We start from the raw sequence: 24,807 nt of genomic DNA on the forward strand, positions 1-24,807 counted from the left end.
GACAGAGGGACACCATCAGCTGGGGTGGAGATGAGGGCAGCGACCTGCTCCTTTACTCCCGTGGTAGGGGCAAAAAGGCAACAACAGGTAAGTAACTGCAGGTTCCTTTATTCAATTCCTTAAATAAAATGATTTTTTTTTTTAACTACAGAAAGGAGCTAGTTTGGTGTGGCAAGACTGGGGGGAGGCAGAGGCTGCCAAGAGCAGATGGACTCGTGATCTCCCTGACAGTGCCAAAGCTGTGAAGAAGCACTCAAGGTGAAGTCAGGCCCCCGGTCTGAAGTCAGTCCAGAAACCCTGGCACATTACCTCACCCAGACCGTCCTGTTCTAACTGTCCCTGTTTAAAGATGCTAAGGCTGCTCTGCCTTTGCCTTCTGAGGCTCCAGGTCACTCTGGCTTTTCTTCTAGTTGTAAAACAGAAGCAAGACTCTGCCTCGAACGGGTGAATGCACTGGCACACAGAGACTCCACAGAACAAGGCTGTGATGGATGGGCTGGCACCACCAGGAGGAATTATTTAGCTGGCAGCAATGGGGAGACGGCTGCACCTTGGAATTAGTAAATTACACGTAGGAGAGCCCCAGGGAAGTGAGGGAAGTCAGGTTTAATGCTTGGCTGAAATGCCCAAACTTCACCTCCTTGTCCCCAGTGGTGATGCTGTCTGACTGCCCGAGGATCTATGAGAGGACCAAACAATATAAAATGACTTCAAACATCTATCCAAAAGCACACAGTGGACACGACCAGGAAACTAAAGCCAAGAAGGGACAGAGGAGGGGAGGGTGAGGAATCCAGAACAGGTCCCATCGCCTGTGCGAAGCTAGTCACACAGACATTATCAGGGTGACTAAATGTCTCATTCTCCCAGACTCAGAGCATGAAACAGCTGAGGCTGGAACCAGCAAACAGCAGGGTTTGTATTGTGCAGCTTTGATATTTAGAAAAGAAAAAAAAACCAACAAACCCCCCCAAAAACAACTCTTGTTGCAGCTCACATTAGGTCTGTTATTTACCCAGGGGATAAATATTGACTCAGTCCTGTGTGTGTACACAATAGCCAGTGTCTGCCAGGCCAGTTGCTTACAGGAGATGGAATTTAGTTTAAAGGCATTTATTTACCTGCCGGGCAGGAATGCAGCCGCCAGCGCTTCCGCTGTGCTGCACAGACACAGCGAGGACATGGTCTGTTCATGCACACTGAAGAGATGTGGCAAAAACCTCTGCTGAGCCGCAGCGGGTACATATGGGCAGGAGCCACGTCAAGATCCTGGGAGGAGAGCTCGGAGCAGCCATGAAGGAAGGCTTGGAAACTTGCCAACAAAGCAGTTCTGAAATTTCTGGGAACTTCAAGACCCAGACTTTCATCATGTCAACTCCATTCTGCAAATATCTGGCCCCAGACAAAAAGGACTGGAAACTACATATGCCCAGCTTCTGGGATACCTCCTGTTTTGTCCCCATGTGGACATTTTTCTGGAATAAAATTGCCTTTATTCTGGAATGGAATGTCTATACTGGGATATATTCTTGTCATGGTTCCCGTGTAAACAAGCCCTAAAAATGAATGGAGCTAGGCTTTTTCCTGTTTCCATTCACCAATAAACACCCTCAAAAGGAGTTTCCACCCCACTCTGGGTCCTGGTAACAATAGAAGTGGGAAGATAAAATATTAACGCTATTTTGCAACAGGCAATTGCATGCAACTCCTCCAAAGAGAACAATGCTGCTCCAGGCAGGAAGGGAAACCAAAAAATCTTGGCTTCTGCACTTTTGGAAACACAAAGCTTTTGTTTTCAGTTTTACCACATTGCTTGGGGCAGGTCAGTCTAAGGGAGCCCAGCGATTTGTACTGGCCCGCAGACCCAGGGCCTATGCATAGATTACCATATCCAGAGCAACCACTGCAGGGGGATCCTAGTGGGGGCAGAATAAAAGCGATTGGTGAAGTCGGGCAAGCATTTAAAAGGACTGCGCCTTGGGTCAGCTTTATTTTCATGCCAGGGTTACAAGGAGGAAAGGGGCTGAGAAGGCTGCAAGCAGCCCTTATCAGCACATAGTGCAATACGAAGAGGGCTCACCCACCTAATCCTTGTCACTGCTATGGCTGGCAAACTCCCCACCTGAAGCCTGCAGCCACGTGGTGGACAGTCACACCTTTGGGCCCTGACCTTGGATTTCAGTTTTCTCTCGTAAAATGTACCCCCCAACAACTTTCCTGAACACGGAGACGCTAGGGAAGTTTTTCTCTTGTGGGACATTGCTGTGGGTGCAGCACAGTAGACTTACGGGCTGGGGAAGATGATTAGCCTCTTGCTATGTCACGATTAGCAAAACACTGATTTTTATTATTATAATCTGAGAGAAAACTTCTCAGCCATCTTTCCTCAAACAGCAGTTCAGCTAAGCACAAGGCCTGGACTTAGCTTCTAAATGTAGCTAGGAAATGGCATTTGCAGTACCCTGATAGTAGAGAAAACACTTTGAAATGGTCTACAGGTTTCAATTCCAGCCCCTATTTTTCTCACCTAGAGGGCACAGTATATTGGTCTCCTATCCTTGGAAGTAATCCAAAGAGGATGCACAAAAGGCAGGAAAATTGACAGAAAAATAACGCTGAGTGTCCCCCTTAGCGCTCCAGATCCCCCCCCGTGGGGCAGCAAAGCCTACAGTTCTGAGTGCATCAGGAAGTAGTCATCGTTCGGTTTCTGTTCTGCAGCAGGTCGTCTGTAGGAACAAACTCATACAGGAGTTGATTCTGAGCCTCTTCTCTTTATTTAAATTATATATTTCTGTTGAAGAGAAAACATAATGAAGAAAAGTCACTTTCCCATTACGTATCTTTGTGAAACATCACTGGGGCTGGGCAGAGAAAAGCTTAAAGGGTCACTTTTTATTCTGCCAGGGATGGAGGTACTCAGGTCACAAAGACTTTTATACGCTGCCCTAGCAGGACCTTGTTGCTGGCCGCTCCTTGCTAAAGAGGTTAGCAGGTCAGTTGTAAGAATGCCCCTTCTGAGGAACTGAATCCATCTGACCCAACACACGAGTTACTACATTATATGCTGACTCTCAAACCAGATTTATGATGCCCCGCTCTCCAGCTCACCATTCTACTGTGGTCACTACTTCCTGAATCTTGTCCACTTCTTTTAACATGCTCGCTGTTGTCAGTTCTGCCACAATCTCAAAAACATCAGCTTCCGATGCATAGGGGTCCGGGTCATATTCATAGGAGTAGTACGACAGATCTGTCTGTAGTGGAGGGCCTTCCTCTGCTGCAAAGGAAACCATGGAGCCTCAGTCTGTGCTTTAGCCAAAAGAAACGGCATTTCAGCATCATATATTGCGCCACAGAGAAGAAGAATGACATAAAAGGATAGGAATGTTAATCAGGGAGGTAAATCAGGGGCCAAATGAGTGCCTTACATGAGCAAAGGAGGCTACACATGTCAATGGACCTGCACATGCATGCTTAGATTCACATGCAAGGAGAAAAGCTGCTGTAAGTCAGAACTGTCAGTCTCCCAGTCTGAGACTTGGGCACTGAAAGAAAATGAAAGAAATCATGGTGGGAGGGGAAAGGGGGCATGTAATTTGAAAAAAATCTCAAAGTTTCATTTTAAAATATCTAATTTTACACAGTAACTGAGGTGATTAAGTTAGGAACCAGTTCACACCAAGACCTCTATACAGTAAGAAAAGAGTAACAAATCTTTGGGAACACCAGGTGTCACAGATGAGGTACTCTGCACCCTGAAAAGACATCTGCCCTTTCACTAGGTCCAGACCAAGTGCCTCAGTTAAGGAGAGACCAATCCATATGAAGACGCGTAACGTGTGCATTCTTTTAAGCCCCATTTTATAAAAGTCAGTCACAAAGCTAAAGGGCAGACTGTGTTAGAGCAGTTTACTTGGTGCATGTCATGAAAAAGATCAATTTGAGCAGCTAGATTTCTTTTCAGCCGAACCAGAACAAAGATTTTGGCACAAGAGGCCAGGAGCTTACATCAAAGCCATTCACTTCTCCCTCAGCCTGAACTAGCAGTAGCTGAGGTACGTCTGCACAGTCACATACCATGAGGAGCTTCCACCGTGTAAGATGGGAACAGACACATCGCAGGCAGAGAGGGATACTTATCCTCCCTGCGTTCATTCCAGTCTATACTAAGACACTGGCAGGTCACACACGCAGTACATGTCCCACTCAGAAGCAGGCTGTGCCTCTCTGTGGTGGGCAATTGCTCACTGTCCAGAGGGTAAGACTGCAAGGTAAAACTTCTAGGAATATCAATAGGTCCCTGTTTTCTAAACTGTTCCTCAAGCCAGCTCAGCTGCCCATCTTTCCCCTTTGCTTTCTGTGTACACTGCTCTATTCCAAACCAAAGCAATCACTCAAATGTAGTCGTAAGGAGGAAAAGTCGCTCTCCGCCGCCCCAAAGTTGGCTTTATTCAAGGAGAACACTCATCAAGGCCTTTGAAAATGTTTGTTCTCTAGACATAAAATATCTGGAGGCTCTTCCCTGTTGCCTCCCACATCCCCCCAGCAACAGGCTCAGTCCTAGGCAAGGGAACGCTTGCCTGAAAGCAGAGTCAGTCTTTGTGTTCACCACTTCTTGGCCTTCTCCATGTGAGAACCTGCCAGATCATGAGCTCGTTCTATGAATGGATGATTGCTGTCCACCAGGGACAGAATTAACATCACAGACCTCACTCTTCCCAGGAATGCAGCACTGGAGTCAAAGCAAAGACCAAAGGCCGACATTTCCTGTTGCATACAAACCACTCCCCCATCTCCACATGTTTGTGCCTAAGCCAATGTTTGCTGAACACCGATGGGGTGAAAGGAAAAGCGGCCCGTTGCCAGTTCAATCAATCCTAAAACACAGCGGTGCTGTGAATAATGCGCCTGCCAGGGAGCGCTGCGAGATGACTCCACCTGGAAGCAGAGTTCACTCTGACGTTCCTGTTAGCAGCTAGTGATGGGTGATGGCATTTATTTTTAAAAAAATAATACCATATTACCAAGTATCGTAATTCCACCCAGAATTTTCTTCCAGCTACTGGCCCTTCGATCTGCTAGAGCAGAACTGTACAAATAGCATGGCTCCAGCTGCGGGGAGAAGGCTGGGAGGGTTGGACAGCGTGAAGCTGGGTGCGCTGCCTGCTCGGAGCAGCGCAGAGCGCAACGCCACGGCAGCGCTGATGCCACTGCGTACTGCCACACCACGCTTTGATATTGCTTTGCCATCAAATACATGCAGAATCACAACATGACCGCGATAGCAACATATTGCCTTCCAACATCAGTGGCTATACATTTAGCACTTTTGGCAGAGATTTAGGCAATTTCCGAAGAGCGTTAATGATCTATGGAAGCAATCAAAGCACCACTTCATCAGAGAGATGGCATTCTCAGAGAGAATCCCCGAGGCTCTGAAATCCACCCATGTTTTTGTAGCCTAGTGTGACAACGACGTTAGGAAAGCCACAGACAGAGAGGCACTTGAGATACTGGCACTCCAGTTAGCAAGCAAAACTCTCCTTCAGGAGCTTTCAGTCCTAACAAATATGACTGGAACAGGCTGTGAAAGCATACTAGCAGAGCTTCAATGCTTAGAGGCAGAGGTGGGTCCACGCTACTCATCAAAAACCTAGTCCATCGCCCTGAGTCTCAGTAATTCACCTGTGAGAAAGAACAGCTGAGGAAGGGGATTCAGACATGAGTTATTTCAGCTGAGTCCCACCACCCTGCACACTTCCCTCTCAATCAAGAGGATATTTCTAAAGATGTGAAGAGGATCTGTACAAAAAAGGCTACAGTTTTAAGATCAAACCTCAGCCATTCTGCCTCACTTGCTGCAAACATCTGCTGCAGGCTTTTGAAAGGCATTTTTAAATGCTTTGACAATAGCTACGTGCTGCAAGAAGCGTTGCGTCCTGATTTTTCAGACTATCTGTATACAAATGCTTACCTTGACTAGCACAACTCAAGAGCTGCTGCTTATTCTAGTGAACTCACTGGGGTATATGGAACTACACTGCAAGCCTGTGTTTGCCAGAGTGGCCCGAACAGATTAATTTTTCCCACTGTTTGCTGGAAGGAAGCTGGCTCTCATTGTTTCCATTGCTGGGGTAACACAGACAAGAGCTAACAATGAAAGCATCAATCAAACCAAGCTCAGCCTGTACAAGTCATACGGCAAACACAGAAGGATTTCAGACAATATAAACACCACGAGGTTCTCCAAGAAAATGGTATTTACGGAAGATTAACACACTGAGGCAGTTTCACCAACCTGCCCTGAGCTTGATTTGGCTCCTGGAGTTTTGTATCCTTTTAGGAAATCGCAGATTTAGACATGGCTCATCAAAACTTTCACTAGAAACCCAGAGCACCTGAGCCGACTTAAACCAATCACATGCTTCAATGCTAACAAACCAGTGAGTCCAAATGAAACCCGTGTATAAGGAAGGATTCATTCATTTGTTAAACTTTGATTCATGTACCGTGTGGTTGACCTGAGACGAGCCCAGAGGATTAATGAAAATCACATGCTGGGCGCTTTTCCTGATGCAGGATTTAGTCAGTTTCATTTCTGAATGCTCACTCTGCCATGGCTGCTCAGACAGCTCAGTTCAGAAGAGTATCTGTCTTCCAGGAGACTCTCTACTCGAACACTCACAGATCCTAGAACAAAGCCAGCTCTAAATGCTTGTGCATGGACAAACATCCTTATGGCATACAGGTTTGTTAAGCTAACAGCTGTATTAAAATGCCACACACCCCAAAAAAAAAGAAGAAAAAAATCAATTTCCACTTTAGCTCTTATTGCTGGCCTGCTGAGCCAACATTGCTTTTGTCTGTTTAGACCAGAAACCGAAGGGTTATTTTTCTTAGATAATTTAAGGCGGATTATTTCAGAAACACCATTCTGAACATTTTTGGATTGTGGACTACTGTTCAAGTTCCACAAGTTTTTTTCCCAGGTAACCATATTTTTACTATCAAATTTTTATTTGAAAATAATGTAATTGCAGTCCAATTTTGTAGACCAGCAGCAAAACACTTAGTATGGCCTTGCATACCAGCAGTGCCCTACAGCGCACTTTGGGAGTGCTTCTTTAAAGGGCTCAGATCGCAGAGTTTCCATGCTGAGTACACAGCATTTGCACAGAATAAAAAGCAACAAGCATTCACCTCAGTTACTCTAACAGGCAGCAATCTTATATATTCACACTAAGTCCAGAAGCAAAGCGAGGGAAAACAGGAGAGACGTTAAACACTAAGACTGAATGACCTATAGAAATACCCTCAACGGAATATTCACCATGCTTTTACACCTTAATAAGAAAACTGTCCATCAACTTCTGTAGAGCAGAGGAAGGGTAAAGAACAGGACGGCATCTCGCATGTTGGACACATGCTAGTCAGAACTCCGGTGCACAAGAGGACATGAGAAGGCACAGAATCTTCTCTTGAAAAATTAACTGGTTTTACTGATTTGTTAGGAGAGTTAGAGGCCGGGGGAAAATTAATGAGTGGAAAGCAGCCAGGAAAAATCTAGTCCAGTTTATTTACTAGAAACAGCATGAAACAAACTATTCTATTGACATTCTACTGCTTCTCGGTGAGATTTATTGTGAGCCATGAGCAAGTTCGACATGAGTCTTGGAAAAAAGTGTATGAATATAAGCACCGAATAAAATGAGCAGCCAAATTCCTGGCTACTCCATCTACTGACCTTAACGTTTTTGCTCACTAAGGACCTTTATTCCAAACAGCAGCTCCGAGAGAATCAAGACTGCCAGCTCAATTTTTGCACAGAACTGCTAGAGGCAAAGTTAATCCACCTGGATTCTAGTTCTTGCAACGGTTTGGTCTGTTGTCATGTCCTGTTCAGTTGTTTGTTGAAACACATTACATCAGCCTGGTTTTAAATGTGTTCTTTACAGCTTAATATTGAAGAAAAGATCAGAGAGTGTGTGTGGTTCAAACATACCAAGGCTGAGAAAACAGGAGGGTCACTTGCCCACTCCTATGAACAACTACCTAAATCTTGCACTTGCACTGAACAGAGCAGGCATCGAGCAAGGTTTCCTGAAAGGCAAAGGACTAGAAGAGCTAGTCTGTTGCTGAATCATCCTGTTTCCTTGACCTCTTCATTTTTTTCTGATTTCTCAATATTCTGTCTTTTCTAAGAGATGAAGAACTTCAGCATCTTTACTTAAATGTGCTTAAGAGCCATATATACTTTCATACAGTGAAAGGATAAGCTTTAACCTTGTTAAAGAAAAAGGCCTTGGATAAATGGCAAAGGTATGAAATTACCTGCTGGAGTTTGGGGAACACTGGGTTGCTCAGCTGCATGGGAATGTGCCTCCCTTTCTTCTGGCAAATTCTTGGCTGTAAATAAAATGAGAAATAAATGCATTGGTCATAAAATCTGTTAATGAATCTCTAGAAAACGTTTGCCTTTCCAGAGGTGGCATACTCGGTTCACCGAGCTACATCACTGCACTTCTTGAAAGCCCATGCAGAACCTCCAAAGAATGTTACATTTCATGGATGTCATTTTTACCTAGGATTATTCACTTCAGATAAAACAGTATCACTAATTCTCTCTGATGTTCATTCACGAGAACAGAAAATCAGTTATTCCAAGCTAAGCAGGAAGGCTGCTGCTCTTGTAACTCAATCCCCTGTAGCATGAGTAGCAAAATAATACATAGAAGGTTTTGAATTCTCCTCTTTGCCCTGCCGCACGTGTGTAGCTATCATTTGCTTAGATGAGGATTTGCGGTGTTCTGCAACTAGACTGGAACAGAAAAGGGAAGTGAATGAAACCTACAGGCAGAACATTGAGACATGGGCATCTGTTCTATCCTTGTATTATTCCTGCACGATGCTACTTCCATCTGGCAATGGTTTGGGTAAATCTGTCCATCTGATCCACATACAGGCTCCCCATCATAGCCGCAGTCTCGCGAACACATGCACTGCTCAAAATACTCATCTTCCAAGCAGCCAAAAATGTTATTGCATGGTCCAGAGTGAACAAAGCCTGAAAAATAAACGAAAACATCCAAAGCAATATTTTCGCATAGCACGGGGAAGGGGAAGATCGGGCGGCAATTTTCTTCTATTTCTCCAGTGTAAGTTTTCATGTTGAATTCCCTAAGGCTACTCATAGGAATTTAGAAACTTGGTAGAATAAAAAGCTCTGGGAATAACGCTGTCTTTCCGAAAGAACCATATTGCACGAGATCCCAGATATAGGACAATGCAACTATTTTGCACGACATAGAGAACAGAAAGGAACACAGAGTTTCTGGGGAAAGTTATTCCTTTTGCTGCTGCATGAAGTTGTTCAGCCTTCCTACAGTTAATCGAGGAACTCTATAGCAAGATGTTATAGCGGAGGAAAACCAAATTGCATTTTAAAGAATTTTTACCTTTATGTTTATTAACAGAAATTTGTGCAGGTTCTTCCAGAATGATGCATTATATCTTGCCTCTGAAGCAAATAATAGTCACTTTGGTGATTGAAGAGCAGACTACGTTGCTCTGTTCGGCTGTCGTAAGTTTAATACTGCTACCCCACAAACCTTTGCAAAAACTCCTACTAACAGAGATAGCGAAATAGAGCATTTTTCGAAATATAAGTTTGAGTTCTGAACTCCGGGGCAGGATATCTGTGGGCTCCATTTTCCAAAAAAATCTGCTTGGCTTTGGTGCCACTTACCAACCCATTGGCTAGCTGAGCTTTCCACCTCATTGCACGTTGGCCCATCACAGAGCTCCCGAGCCAAGGGACTGTTTTCACTCACGTTGTAGAAACGAGTTGCTTCAAAAGCTGCAGGCCAGCAAGAACGAGAAATCACAACCGAGCCTTATGCCCAGAGCCCTAACGGCGGCAAAAGTCAAAGGAAAGCGGGCACATACCTGGCTCATAGTAATCATACACTTTGATAGGAACAGGAGCTGTTTTCCCAACTATATGCTCTCTGAAAGCTTGAAACTTTACACAGGTCATGCACTGGCTAGGAATCTGTATGAAATTAGGTAAACTTGTAACAAAAAACCTGTACTTTCAGTGAAGAGAGAGACAAATAAACATAGTGCGCGCCCCTAACGTAACACGCTGTGCTGGAGGCTTGGGAGGAATGAAGACACCTCCAATACTAAGTACAGAGACAAAGATAACGAACAAAAGCCAAAACAGGACAAATTAAAATAGGTGATACTTTACTGGCCTTTAAAGCATGTATTTGCTGGACACCAATATCAAACCTGAAACTCAGGCGGTGTTCTCTAGCTTACCTGGCACCACTCCTGCTGTCAGCCAGCTTGCTAATGCAACGAGCTAACAATTTACTGCTGATGACCAAGGCAAGAGGGATCTCATCTTCCACTCTCAAGTACGTGCTGCGAGATCTAAATTAGGCTGCATTTCTACGCCATCCTTTTAGCAATGCTAGTTGTACCTGAAGGCACAATTATTTTGAGGCAAAATCTAAGCAATATCCGCCCAGAAATTCTACATGCGCCGAAGCTAATCCCCTGCCTCTATTACGCTGCGTTTTCCAACCAAAACCACAGCACCGACCTGCTGCAGGAGGGGCTCAAGCAACTGGCCCGTTAGGACTGCACGGTAATCTTCATCTGTGAGGGACCATCAACATCAGCACCCTGTACCTGTGCCTGATCCACTGGTCATTTGCCTTTCATTGAAAAGCAACATAATTATAAGAAACCAAGTCATTTACCTCATCAAAATAAAAAAGGACTTTTCTTCCATCCACTTCATATCTTTTTAATCCAATTTGCTTGTTCATCAATAACTGGAGAAAAAAATCAGCAGGTTTAGTTTCAACTCATTTTATAGAAAACAGGTTGAAATTAGAGAATAAGACAGACTTTAGACCGCTTGGAAAACTGATCAGACACTAAAGCCCAGGGATTTCTTCTGGATGTTTCAGTAAGAAAGGGGAAATGAAAAGAGGTTTGCAATGGCTGTAATACAACTGAGGAAAAAGCCATCTGTGTTCTTTTCTGTGACCTGATGAGGAATACTTGCAAGGTGCAAATGCTGAGGGTTCTTCCTGGTCTCCTGTGCGTTATCTCCCTCTGACTACACCTGACGTATCATCCAAAATCTAACTGAATAGCTCCCAGATTGTTTTCAGTACCAAGGCACAAGCAAGACCTCAGAGACCCCAAAACACTCGATGAAGTCTCCTATTTACACTCCTTCAGACCACCAGGGAATTAGGCTGCTGGACCGCACTGCATATTAAAGCTCCCCTTCTCCCACCAGCTGAAAACCCCAAAACATTCTTCTGCCAGGAAAATCGATCCTTACATTTGAGAAGAGCAGCCAGTTGAAAGAGCCCTAGGCATCCTCCCTGTTGACGAGTGGGGTCAGGCCAGGCCTCTGCGACTCATCTTCTCTCCCTCTGAGGCCCAGGGATTTGTAGTTTGCATTGTAGCAGTCAGGCCCACAGACTACCTCTTCTTATGCTTTTTATTTGTTGGGACAATCTGCATATCTAAGGCGTATCAGAACACAACCTAAGAGCACTTCCCACGCCTGGGCTGCTACTGCCCCTGATTTACCCCAGACATTCACAAAAAGGCTCTAGCTCGTCTCCTCGTGCGGACTGCGGGGCTGTGTGTACATCATGAGCACAGCCTTCAGAGGGAAGGGCAAGAGCCCTCATTTGTGGAATTACTGTACCACCTCAAAGAATTTAGTAATTATCTCCCTGGTACAGAATGCTAATGAGTCACCACCAAAATATAATTGCTATCATTTGATATAATTAGATAAAGTTTTACTTTAAAATTTCCAAGAGAGTTACTGCCATGATTTTCCATATTTGGAATATTAACTTCTCAGTCCTATGATGACTGTCATGCTGCATGTAGCTGAGATCAGTCAGTCATTCATTCCTGTTTTGATAAATTGGATTCAGAACACATTTATCATGTGAAAAACATTTAACCCAGAAGCTGGGGAGGACGATGGTGTGTGGAAAAGGACTCTTGGGTTCTGATCCCAGTTTGGGGAGCAGAGTGAGGGCCAGAGCAGATACTTTAATTCTAGTCCCCAAACTGTCCTGTTACTTTAACCTCTCTCAGACAATCCCTTTTGGGACACAGGGGTGATACTTCCTTGGCTTTTTTTTTTTTTTTTTTTAATGTTCCTAAGTTATTTTGAGATCTTAGAGTGAAAACTCTGTGGAAAGGAGCACAAAACATTATCATCATGCATTAGAAAGAATGACATGAAGCAAAAAGCATTTCTACTGAAATTTGCCCAAACCTGCTACCAACAGCTTTAAACTGCGAATTTCTTCAGCATAGTGCTTCTAGTTGTAAAACCCTGCACACAGCTTCCTGCTATTACTGTAACAAGCAAAGGAACATGTGTTTAAGTCCCACACAATATGGAAAGGGCCAATTTAATTTGTCCTTATAATTTTAGGGGCCTGATGGTGGCTGTTATTACTCAGCAGTAGATGGCTGCAGACAGTCCTTTTATGAGGGCTTGGAGAGGCTGGCGCCACCGGGAAATGCTCAGCTCAGCTAAAGTTGCATTTTTCTGGTGAAGCTTGATATATACCAGCCTGTGGTGACCTCCTGACCTTGTCGACACCCAGCATTATTAGAAGGATTTGTGGCTGCACAGCCAGGGGGGCTGCCCTCAGCGTGCAACAGAGCATTCATTAACCATCACTGCCCCGGAGCTGCACACAGGTCCGCTCCGTGCACACTGCTCCCTTGTGAGGGCAAACAACAAACAAGGAAAGCTGATTTGCAGCTCTGTCCCTCCGCACCAGGAGGAGAAGGGAACGGCTCGGGTAACAAGAAAATGCAGCAGTGGGAATGACAGGGCTCTGCTGAAGGTGTCCAAAATACAAGACAACACTAGCACCAGGTCTTCAGCAGAAGAATGTAATTTTCGTCAGCATGATCTGGATACACATTGGGTAGCCACGAATAAATCATAGGGGTTGCATCTGCAACCCCTACCTATATATATGCTCGAGCTTTGTCCCTACATTTCATTTTTACAGACGCAGAGTTTCTGCAATAAGGAAAATGGAATTCAGCTCTTCAAGGGGAACATTCCTTGAATATCCTTCCCAATTTAGCAATATCTCCTACTGCCCAATGGAAGTAATTCTGTTCTAGTAATGGAAATGGACTGCCCAGTACTGAACCCCAAGCGCAGATTCCTCTCTCCAAATCCAGACGCCAAGTACATAGTCTTTTTTGCCCAAAGAACTTTCAAAAGGGTGGGTTTTGAACCAGGTCTTTTGTATCTGACTGGCACTGAAGAAGTATGCACTGCATGAAGTGCCTGACATCCTTCTGAGATTCGCAGGGACTTAACTCACATCAGCTCTGTGCTGCAGGAGTGCAGCCTTCCCAGTTAAGAAAGAGAATAAGCTCCTTTTCCCATTAAGACGGGGAGAAAGGAAAACAGATCACCTGCTATTCTATGACCAGAGACCCTAACAGACAGGGCTACACTGGGACTCTCTTCCTTCTCCGTCTGGGGAGGCAGGAATGTGAAACTCGGACAGGTGGGAAGTTGCCATAAGGGAAAGCACAACCGCTCGTCCGCTTAGTGCTAGAGAAAGCCTAATGTGCCGGACAGCTCATTCAGCACTGAGAAGATAACTCTTGTGCAGTTGCAGGGTAGCTTGCTTTTACCCTCTGACTGCTTCCATCCAGGCCAGGCTTGGGGACATGTAGAAAGGAGGAAGGGTATGAAGCAGTCACAGGATGCTTCCCAGACATTGATGCATCTGACACAAGCAGTGTGGGTACATCTCCCTGTCTCTACTCTAGTCTCCACATGCCCAGTGTTTGTTTCTGATGCACCTGGTCAAAGAACTAGCAGTACTGAGGCACAAGCAAGATGGCACTGAATGCGACAGAAGAATCTCTGAAGCCATGAGAAACCAAACATCAGAGGTAGGCTGGTGTCCCAGAGCACAAGGATTATGGCAAGACACTAGAAGACAAGAGAGAATAAGAGGTACCGCAAAGAGAACTGTTCTGAGACATTAGGCAGCTAGTTCATCAGGGAATGAGAATCAAAGCTCCCTTGCACAGTGTATATCCTAACATTAACCATATATTCACAATTGTCTTCAGTGTTTCTTCTGCTTAGGACACGTAGAACGTGCCCAGAACAGAGGTTAGTGTAAACCGTCAGTGCAGCACCGGAGCAGATTGCTGTGTGTAGCAGCCTTGGCTAGAAGGAAGAAACGTTCAGGGACTGAAATGATGGAAGCTGTGTAGTCCCTTGTAACGCATGAGCTTATGGGACCTTCTCAGGACTCTCAGCCCACAAACTCTTAACCCTGTCCCCTGCTGAAACCAGTAAAGGAGATGTTCCCCGAGTACAGCCTAGACAAGGGGAGCTCCTATTGCTGTTATTTCTTCTTAGCTTGTTTCAGGAAAGATAAGGAGTACAGGGATTTGTTACTTAACCTAACACATTTTCTATTCTTCTGTAATGAAAACCCCTTTGCACTCTTTGTTTCAACTCTTTCCCTCCCTTTACTCCTCCTTTTCCTCTGCTGATAAAACATTCCATGGGTTTAATACCATAAAGATATCCTGTTGTTCTCCTCCTGTCCCATTTTGAGTTCCCTGGTCCTAAGCCAGGTTTCCAGCCATATTTTTTCTGCCATTATTTACGTAAATTACTGTGAAAGAGAACTTATTTGAAAGCAGTACAAACGACTGTCACTCTAGCACCTCCAGCAGGAGGAGATAAAATAGTAACCAAACCCACTACTGGCCCCCTCACCTAATTTTCTTCCTTTCTCTTACCACATGGATGCTGGAGACCTCCTACTGCTGGTCTTGCCTCACCTGAATAGCCATATTCAGTTTGTTGCACCATTTGTTGCATGTGAGAGAGAATATCACACTCAAAGGTCAACAGGCAAATAAAAATCGATACATTTTACATGCACGCATTTGAAAACAGAATTCTCAAGGTGCAGCTAGTGAACAGATATAAAATAACTTTGCTATTTCTCTTTACAGGATTAATTTCCTATCTGATCAACACACATCTCTGTACAGAAGTATTCCAGCACAGCTCCCTGATACTGAAAGGATGCAATTCTTTTCTCGGGGACTAATACACAAGTTCCTCTGGCTTCAGTGAGTGCCCAGGAGACTGGCTGACAGCAGACCTTGACACGGATTGTAAGCCCCTGAAGAGGGTCACATTTTCTCTAAGAAAATGCAATGGTGTTTCTATTATAAATTAGCCAAATCAAGTGAAATCCTAGAGAAGACAAAGGAATGTGCACTTTTCCTTGAATTAGGATGTTGTATTAAACTGCCTGGCCTTCACTACTATTCTACTTTAAAACTCTTTCCCCAAATCCTCCCCCCCCCCCCAATATAATGATGATAAAGTTATTAACAGAAGAGATCTTTTGGAAGCAAAATACTTTTTAGCTCTTTAGCAGTTCTCAAGGATTTTACACCTGTTTAGTTACATAGTCCTTAAAAACTCTATTTTTGCAGCATAAAACCCACCAGTGAATACACTGTAATGCTTCCACAAAATATAAAGGGAAGCTGAAGATTCCAGTTCATCTCCCCTAGAGGGCTGGCTGGGTAAGAGGCACATTCTGTCCACCTCAGTTTGGCTTGCAATAAACATGATGCTCTCCCAGAAGGGGGGGGGGAAGGCAAAAAATTCCAAGACACAGAGCCTCCAAAGAAATGGAATCCAGATGTTGGAGATAACACAGCCCACTAAGAAGCCATAAACAGCTCCTGTTAGAGCACATTTTCACTTCAGTATTTCCAAATGGGTCTCATTTAATTACTGTGCACTGTGCTCAGTAATAAACCTTTATTTGCCCACGCTCAGTAAGTTTGTTAACCTTGCTCGGAACAGCTGTTTACTCATTTCAGATAAATATTGTTTGACAAGTGAAATCTCCTGCCCCTCCAATTTTAATTGTGGTTTTGGACAATGCTCTAACATCCAATGGCATTTGGTTCCTATTGCTCCCCAAAGGGAGTCCCTGCCAATTAGAGAGGCGGGTCCTGGCCCAAGATCATACCTTGCACTCTCATTACAGCATCTTACCTGCTCGAGGCTCTCAATATCTGCACGAAACCCTGAGAACAATGGCACTTCCAGGACAGCCATGTTAGAAGATCCAGAGTGCAGCCATCTTCCCATGAGAACAAAAAGAGAGAAAGAATGAAAACAAACTCAGGATCCAAGATAAAAAAATGGTACATGGACAACTCAGGATGGGGAACAACTGAAACTTCAGAAGAAAAAGAATTAAAAGTATCTACTCTTCTTTGAAGCACTTGTTGAAAGCCATGGTCTACTCGGTTTTATAAAATCCTCTTTTCTGCTTTTATTCAACCAAAATTAAGCACAACTCAGAGAGCAGAGATGTAGGAGGTGTCCAGGCAAATGGAGGCAGAAAAGCAGAAGGAAGGATGTAGTCTCTTGTGGGGCTGCTGGTCTCATTTTTCAATTAATCACTGAGAAAATGCACTTGGTAAAAGGGAATAACCCCTTGGAGCAGAACCTTCTGCTCTTTCCTAAGTGGAGGGCTGTAAATGGACTGTGGTGTAAGAGGAATATTACTTCCCGATACCAGGCAGATTCATGAAACCCCAGGGTTGAATAAATAACCATTTATCTCCAGCATCTTATTGACACTGAGAAAAGCGTCTTTGCTAATGAGTCAGCAACCTCACTCTCTAGTTACTAGTATTAAAGAATTCACTGCCTATATAATCCTCTATAATATCAATGAAGACTCCAAACACCCACTGAAATTCAGAGTTGTTACTGCTGAAGTATACATTAAAAAAAAAAAACAACACACCATAACCCCAGGAAGGGGTGGAGAGAAAGTTTATTTGGGGCATTGCAAAAGATTTCAGTTTCTTGCAGCATGGCACAAGAGCCAACATCGTAACAAAGAAGCTCCTGCTAATTCCAGAACAACGCTCCTTTCTTCTGCATTCGCATATAGTCGGCTCTAAACTATCCCTCCTTGGCAGCTTACCTGTTTGCTGTTGAGTTGCACCACAAAGACAATGAGCTTGCACCCAGGAGGGCTTATTAGCTCATGCCCAGCACTGAGAAAACACAGTACACGGCTTCCAGGATCAAATTCGCCAGATCTGAACTGGCTCCTGCAGGGCTACTTGGAGGCCCCTATACGGAGGCCTCCACAGCTAGGGCGGGCGGGCGAGTCTGCTGAAGCTCTGCACAGAGCCAACCTGGATGTAACGCCGCACCCGAGCTCATACGCCCACAGTAGCATGAGATGGTCTGTGGATGGATCCAGGTGGCTCTGTGTAAGACACTTCAGGGTGGACAGTCTCAGAGACATTAAGCCTTGTTAATCCTGATCTAACTCCATGCATCATACTCCCTAAAAAACCCCTGTAATATCCCTTTACCTGCATTTTTCCCAGTCTGTTATATCACTTCTTTATTTCCCATATTGTTTTGTCCCTAACCCCTCAGAAGTGCCCCAAGGACCTCACTGAGCATGACAGTGCTTACAACAATTACATTCTGAAGAACACCCCCAGCTCGAAATATTTCAGCTGTCATCCTTAGATGCACTCCTCTACTCACATTGCCTAAGTAAGATGATGAAGGAGTTAAAAGACCATCATTACAGGAAGAAGGGGAGGAAAGGGAAGATTTGCTTTTGTTTTCTTTCCAAGCAATCAATCTCCTTGGACTGGGCTTCCTCTCAAATTTCTGTCTTTGCTCCAGCAATTCCCAGGGCAGAAGTTTCAGAAATAACAACAGAAAGGTTGCGTTGATGCAGGGCAGCCTCCTTAGTTACAGGCACCTTCAAGGGACTGACACGACTTTATGAGCTTACCTCCCCAGTACAAGCTGCAACGCTTAGTAGGGGGGGAAGAGGTTGGAAAAGGGATACTGTTATATACAGCCAACCTAGCAAACTTTTGGATGATGAGCCTGCGTTGCTCGGCACTGGCTGTTGTTACTGGAGCGGGGAAGAACTCAACTAGGCCGAAAAATGCCTGGCCCCAGATTTCGCATTGCTTCTGATTGCCGCGAGCCTGTATCTGCCAGCAACAAGCCCACATGAGCAAGGGGCAAGTCTGCTGACAGAGATAACAAGATCTCATCTTTGCCTGGAGTCACTGAAACTGTTTTCAGGACTGTAGCTGCTGCATGGCGTTGCCCCTGCAGGAAGGAAGGGGACAAACTGATAGCGCAGCACAAGTTTTCCATTTCCATTAATTACATCTGAGCTGTTCACTTGACTTCTGCTGTTCCAGTTCAATGAAGCTGTAGCCCCACCACCTGCTATGCTCCTGGTCACAGATATGCAGAACAGTTATTAAATTCTTAGGAATGGCGTCTTCTGTTACACAGTAGGATGCTGTAGGCCCTCCGTATTTACTTTGGTTGTGCCTTTCCCTCCTTTGGGCCAACTTTCCAACCACTTCCTTAAAAACCAAAATGTTTTGTAGAGAGATCAGCAGCTCCTGATAACTGCAGCAGTGCTGACGGGTTTAAGCAAACCGTGTGAGTGGGTTGAATACAGGTCAGAAACTATTCATGCTGCTGTTTGTCTACAGGCAAACTCTTCTCCCAATATCTTAAGTTTCCCAATCTGTAAAATGAGATGGAACTGCTGATGTCTTTGCAAAGTGCTTTGAGAGCCCGGAAGGAAACTTCAGGAGCTTTAGTATCACGCCATTTTTAAAAACTACTTTGAATTTCTTTATACAGAACAAGGAGATAAGCAATGAGCTTTAAAGAGCTTATTAACAAATATCTGCATATGCTGTGCCTTTACCATAGATTCCAAATTCATACCACAGCAACAAGCTGCTTCTGTTAGATTTTTGGTATCCAAAACTGAAGAATAAGCAACTCAAACATTAAAGTCAAGTCAGTAATATTTAAAAAACTATTGACATGTTTAAGATACCAGTTAACCAGCTGAAATTACCTAGCTCTTTTTGGCTTTTAAGGAAACCCTGTTACTGAAAACCTAGAAAATAATCTAGAACTTTTTCTTTTCCACCTGACACAAGCAAATGACATCCAGTTTGCCGCCTTCAGGTTTTGGAGAGGCAATAATGAAACGATAAAAATGCAAGGTGTAGCCCTCTGTAAATTTTGTTCTTGTTTCTCTACCTTTGACATATATTTAGCACTAAAATTATTAATGCCAGCAGACAATCCTCATGAATGTCCTTGCAATAACTCTGTCCTACAACCCACAATTACGGTTGAAAGTCCACCTTCTGCATGTGAGGTGCCCTGTCTAAACTGAGATACAGACAGTGCAGCAAGAAAGAATTTGGTATTTTTCCTCTATCAATGAACGTGTCAGTATAGATGTGCTCATCAGCAAACTAGATGGCCTCTGAGAAACAGGCAGGACATGATGCAGATTGATATTTCCTACCTAGTGCACGTCTCCAGTATGACTTTGTATTCCTGATGGTCCTGATCTGAAGCTGGGTCATCATCATCCACCAGTGCCCTCTCTCTGTGCAAGGCTTCAGAGCGATTCTCATCTGGAGAGACAGACCGCGGGAGATTTGGAGCTTGAAGATGCTGCTCTGACTTTGGCTCCTTCAGGTTAACCAGGAGCTGGAAAGCTGGTTTGGCAATAGGATCAGGTACATTGTAAGTGACATCAATCTGCAGCAGAAAGTGGGGGAAGAAACGAAACAAAATATGATTTATTTTCATTAGACCCCAACGTTGCATAGCCTCTAAAAATGTTCCCCAAAGACCAGCATAAACACTAGATCTCTTCAGAGAGAGGAAATGGCAGGCACAGAGGCAACAGAGGCTTTGCAACAGTTATATATAGGTAAAGCTATACCAGAGCAGGTTCACTCTAATAAAATCACATTTACTTCCATACCACATTATATAATTACTTTAAGAGAAATTATGTAATTACTTTGAGAGAAATCCAAAGCTTAACTCCTTCCTCACAGCAAACCAGGATTAAAAAAGTAGCAAATAGACTGTGGGTTTAGAGGTCACCTGCTCACATACTTTCTCCAGCCCCATGGCAACTTTACCTGCATCAGGCAGCAGCCTTCACCTTTGGCACTCACAAACAGCCCCGTTGGAATACTGGGGATCTGGGGAGAATCCACAGTTAAGACACAGACAAGACAAGGCACTCAGAAAGGAAATTAATATCAATTTTCGCTTTATTCTGTACTAAAGATCTTTCCAGGTACAAAGGAGACTGCAGAAGTGAAGTGAGTATGGCTCGCTCTCTTCAGCCACCTGCATTTAACAGTGGTAGAAACAAGCAGCAGCACAAAGTAAGCATCAGGCATTACTTATGGTGAAAAATGCCTTCACCTTTGAGTGCTGCCTCCTTCACATCAGAACCCAGCCATAAAACCCCAGAACGTCCCGAGATCTCGCAGTGTTTAACGTCTGCTTTTACCATTACTGAACTTACCCGAGCTGTCATTCAGAACCCTGCTTGCATGGATCACTTCAAAAATTTGGCTACATAAACACAAAACCACCTACCACTGCAGTCTGGAGGACTTTTTTATTCATCTTGTTAAGCTCAAATGTCTCCTGGTAGTCTAAATTAGTAGAAGCCAAGGAAATGGTAAGGTTGACTCCTCCAACATAAGAAAGGATAGCATATTCAGCCAGAGCCTGCAGAGCTACACATGTGTCCTAGGGATCAGAAGAGGTAGAGATCAGAACAGTGAAGAATACAGGAGCATAACAAACTTACAAACAAGCACTGTGCTGTCCAGTCATCAGCTCCTGGTAACAGAATGTTCCTTGTTATTTCAGATAGCAAAAGAAATATCAGGTTTTGTTCACTTTTGCTGTCAAAGGCATCTGTAAGGACAAAGTCTAGGTTCCTTTCAAATTACCAGTCCAAGAAGGAAGCAGTAAAGAGCTCTGGAAAGTTTTTTGCTTAGCAGGACACAGGCAGTTTCTGTCTACACTATAGAGGGAAACTCTGCATTGACCATTTCTGAATCAATTCTTTCCTACAACTGATTACACACGCACTGAAGCCACTCTTCTGGGAGGCAGCCCACCTGAGTAGATGAAAATCCTCCAAGTGCGTTCCTTTGCTGTGAAAGCCATTTTACTACTGGGAGCGCAGAGGCCACATCTCCTAGGAGCGTGTACGTCAAAAGCGCGTAAGATGTCATTTCCACTTCTGCAGACACAACTGAAACAGACAGGGAAAAAATAAAGTAATTAAAAAACCCCCAAAACCCAAACAAACAAACAAAAAACCCCCAAACATCCAGATGTGTGAATTTGGGCAGGTCTAGAGATAGTTGTATGAATGGTCATTAATTGAAAAATAATTTTAAAAAAGTTATGAGTCTGTAGAAGTAAACACAGGAAGAGAAAAATGAACTTAAAAGATGTCTGCATACAAGATGCATCACCTTCTAAAGATACCTCTTCTTCCACACAGGCTCTTTCCTTCACACAACAGATAACCTTCCTTCTACTTGATCGTACCTCATAAGTAATTCCTCTCCCACTCCAGTTCTACTTTGCTGCTGCCCATACTGTATTCCTGTCCTAGAGGTTTCCATACAATACCCAGTTAGATCTCTCCTGAATATTGGTGCACCTACATCGTATCAGAAGAGTCAATGGCTTTAAGTAACTTAAAAATTATAGCATCGTTCACTGTAGTTGGGGCTTCGGTAGTTAAAAGTCTAGGAAATCAGCTGAAATGCCAGTGACTGCCAGTAAAAGCTGGGTATACAATCCCTAGGTCCACTTGAAAATACAAAGCTAAACGGCTCTAAAATTAAATGTATTTGCCTTCTGTCAGGTTTCCATTTCAAATGATTCCTCCCTGACGAAATCCCATATGGCTTTCACTCTTCTGGATCATTCACTGTCTTTAAAGAACTGAGGGAAAAACGGCGAGATAGCTGGGGCTGAAAAGCCAGCCCTGTCTCGACCACATCTAGCTCCATCTCTCATTTGCTCTTAACCAGCTCTTTCAGCATAACGTTACCTGCCTTTAGGAGCTCTCCTTTCATCCGGACCCTGCCCTGACTGACTGCCTTTTTCAGAATACCTTGTAGTATATAGACAATTCATTAGAATCCCTGCAGTCCATGGCCTGCTCTTGCAGCAGTTCCCTTATCTCTGCCTCTGCAGTACAAGTACCTGATTGAGAGAGACCGTCATTAAATCCCATGAAGGTATCTTCATCAGTAACAAGAGTTCCTGTCAAGCTCCAGTGTGTAAAGCCATCTAGGGAAATAGGACAGTGGAATACGTATGTTATTACACAGGACTGCAGCTAAGCCTCTGTATATGGGAAGAATCAAATCCCACTTTTGCATTGATTCAAAGAACAGATTTGTGCCCTGAACTGCACCGTCCCTCCTTTTACAGAAGCATCCCCTGGGCAAGAGGCTCCCTTTGCAATTCCAAAGATGGCTCCATGTGACAAATTAGGTAATTCTTGGATTGTAACACACCATCAGGGAATGTGACGTGTTACAAGACAAACCTTGTCATACTGACAGGAAAGTCACTGCAGAGCCTCTGGTACCATTGCCTTCCTTCAGCATCAGCTGCGTGTGTGGAACCAAGGTACTCAGCCCTTTCTACAGAGAATCAGGGAAACTCTTGCCTTACAAAGTCAAACTGTGCCATGAGAAAGATCTCATCTCACAGGCTTTATCCTCTCCAGTAACTCAAAAATAGCATTCGAGTAGCAATGGCTATTTGCTTGTTCCTGTAAGAGGGTCGCAAGTTCAGGGGCTTGCCAGGCTGGACCCAGGAGTACCTTGTGTAATAGCCATGCTGTTCATTTTCCGCAGCATCACAGCAGCAGAGGGACTGTGTAGCAGCGTCAGGGCGTATGCAATCAAGGCAGTAGTGTACGGGTCTTCTGCTGAGTACAAGTTGGACTCTAAGAAGTGTTTTGCTTTGTCAACAGCTGTTCTTTCTTCCTATATTTAGGGGAAAGAGCCCAGACATATTACCAGCTTCTATATCTCAGAAGTTAAATCACTTTATTTCTTGTTACTTTGTGTGCATTGAAAAACCAAACAAATTAGGAAAGATGCAGTTTGCTCTCTGCAGAATGACACTAACACTTTTCTTTCTCTAAGAAAAGCCAGGCATCACAAATTCAAAAAGAGGAGCAAATAGCAAAGCAAGAATGATCTAGACTAACACTGAGACATATTTATTCCCCGCTAAAGCTGAAGCAATGTCATGCCCCTGTAAGGCAGCGGATGAACAGAGGAGAAGCGAGCTCTCTACTGTATGTTTGATTGTGCTCCTGACACTCTGGAGCGTCTAGCAGACGCCAGAGGATAATAAAGGCCAAGGTTCCCAGGGGTCCCTGCAGCCAACAAACATGTTTTATTAACTCCCTCAATGACCTCACCATGTAGGAACGTGGCTCTGATAATTTATAGAAACAATTTAATTGGACTTGATGTAATTTGGTTTCCTTTGATTTCCCTGTGGCACCAACCTTCTCCTTCCTCATTTCCTAGCTAAGATCATTAGTAACACTTGCAAATCTCCTCTAGGAAAACCATTAGATCCACATAAACTGCACTTCCAGCAAATAAAAGTGCTAGGGCTGTCTTGACATACAGCAGCCCAGAGAGAGCAGCACATCACTCTTCAGGGGGGACACACTGCTGACGGGGAGGCAGAAAGTTGCTCTATGAGCATTTGAGGATTTTCTAATTGTTTTGTTTTAATTGTGACAAGGTTGAGGGCCTTCCACTCCAACAAGAACAGGGGGTTAGGGGCTATCTCTTTGTAATGGCAGCACGGTCTCACTCTTCAAGCTCTAGGGATGACATCAAAAGTGCTAAGATTATCACAGCGTTTCTGAATAGATGTTACTCTTTGCACTGGCTGTTTCAAAGTCTCCATAAACTCACTGGGTTTTGCCTGAATGGGCAAGTCCTTTTGTCTGAGCACAGATCACCAAAACATGCTGCAACATCCATGACACCTCCGGTTTTAATCTTCCAGTTCTACCTGTACAGACCTGCTCGCCCACCATCGCTCCTTCCCTTGGCTGTTGAAGAGCAAGCAAAGAACTGTATTCATGACCTGCTCAGCGCATCTCCCAGTGGACATTCCCAGTCATAGTGGGAATGTTTAACTACGATGTTATCTGAGCACCTCCATTCTACTGAAACCGCATGCAGGCAAAAATACAGAGGAGAGGAGCACTGGTTTTATCATGAGTTTTAAGACAGAATCTCCAAAACACCAGTTGAATTGGAAGTGGGGTTTTTCTTCTACTTCAAAAATTCTGCAGCGTAACTGTGCGTTCCTGTGTAGCTATTCTTTTTTCTGCAGTGTTCCTGTTCTGTCTCATTCCAAAGAAGAGAAACATTTTCCTCCAGAGTCCGCAATCCAGCACATTACAGGAGTGCAGCTCTCCAAAGATACTGTAATCTAATAGCAGTAGCGTTTTGGCCGCTGTAGCAAAGGCAGACCGCTGAAGTTTTCTGGATCCCTGAAGCCTATGCGGCCCTAGCTAAACTGCTGTTAGCACTAATCCAGCTAGTTAAAGTTTTTCTGAGTATATGTAGGCAAACTACCCGTACCTGCATAGGCTGCAATCACACCTTGAAGTTACAAGGCAGAAAACACTTTCTGCAGCCGTTTCTGGGAGAGGTTGAGGGATGGGATTGCAGGAGAGAGTTCTGCTCTGGTAGAATAAACTTTGAAGGATGGGAGATGACCTGGAATAACTTCAG

The 24,807-nt window shown here is 44.2% G+C and overlaps 1 protein-coding gene across 3 annotated transcripts in view; it reads right to left on the bottom strand.

Moving 5' to 3' along the window:
* Positions 1-1,956: 1,956 nt before the first annotated feature.
* The window catches only part of CPAMD8 (C3 and PZP like alpha-2-macroglobulin domain containing 8), a 55,439-nt gene continuing 32,588 nt past the window's right edge, over positions 1,957-24,807 (bottom strand). For all 3 annotated transcript variants that reach the window (XM_075078109.1, XM_075078108.1, XM_075078111.1), the window contains 14 exons: positions 22,857-23,022; positions 22,229-22,315; positions 21,124-21,260; positions 20,591-20,746; positions 20,122-20,184; positions 19,491-19,729; positions 16,142-16,229; positions 10,770-10,844; positions 9,946-10,051; positions 9,746-9,856; positions 8,852-9,064; positions 8,332-8,406; positions 3,109-3,277; positions 1,957-2,791 (listed from right to left, as the gene is read on the bottom strand). In XM_075078109.1, coding sequence (XP_074934210.1) covers position 2,791; positions 3,109-3,277; positions 8,332-8,406; positions 8,852-9,064; positions 9,746-9,856; positions 9,946-10,051; positions 10,770-10,844; positions 16,142-16,229; positions 19,491-19,729; positions 20,122-20,184; positions 20,591-20,746; positions 21,124-21,260; positions 22,229-22,315; positions 22,857-23,022 — 1,686 coding nt within the window. In that variant the 3' untranslated portion in view covers positions 1,957-2,790. The remainder of the gene's footprint in view (positions 2,792-3,108; positions 3,278-8,331; positions 8,407-8,851; positions 9,065-9,745; positions 9,857-9,945; positions 10,052-10,769; positions 10,845-16,141; positions 16,230-19,490; positions 19,730-20,121; positions 20,185-20,590; positions 20,747-21,123; positions 21,261-22,228; positions 22,316-22,856; positions 23,023-24,807) is intronic.

This window comes from Phalacrocorax aristotelis, chromosome W, assembly GCF_949628215.1.
Source record: "Phalacrocorax aristotelis chromosome W, bGulAri2.1, whole genome shotgun sequence".
In the NCBI taxonomy this organism is placed as follows: Eukaryota; Metazoa; Chordata; class Aves; order Suliformes; family Phalacrocoracidae; genus Phalacrocorax; species Phalacrocorax aristotelis.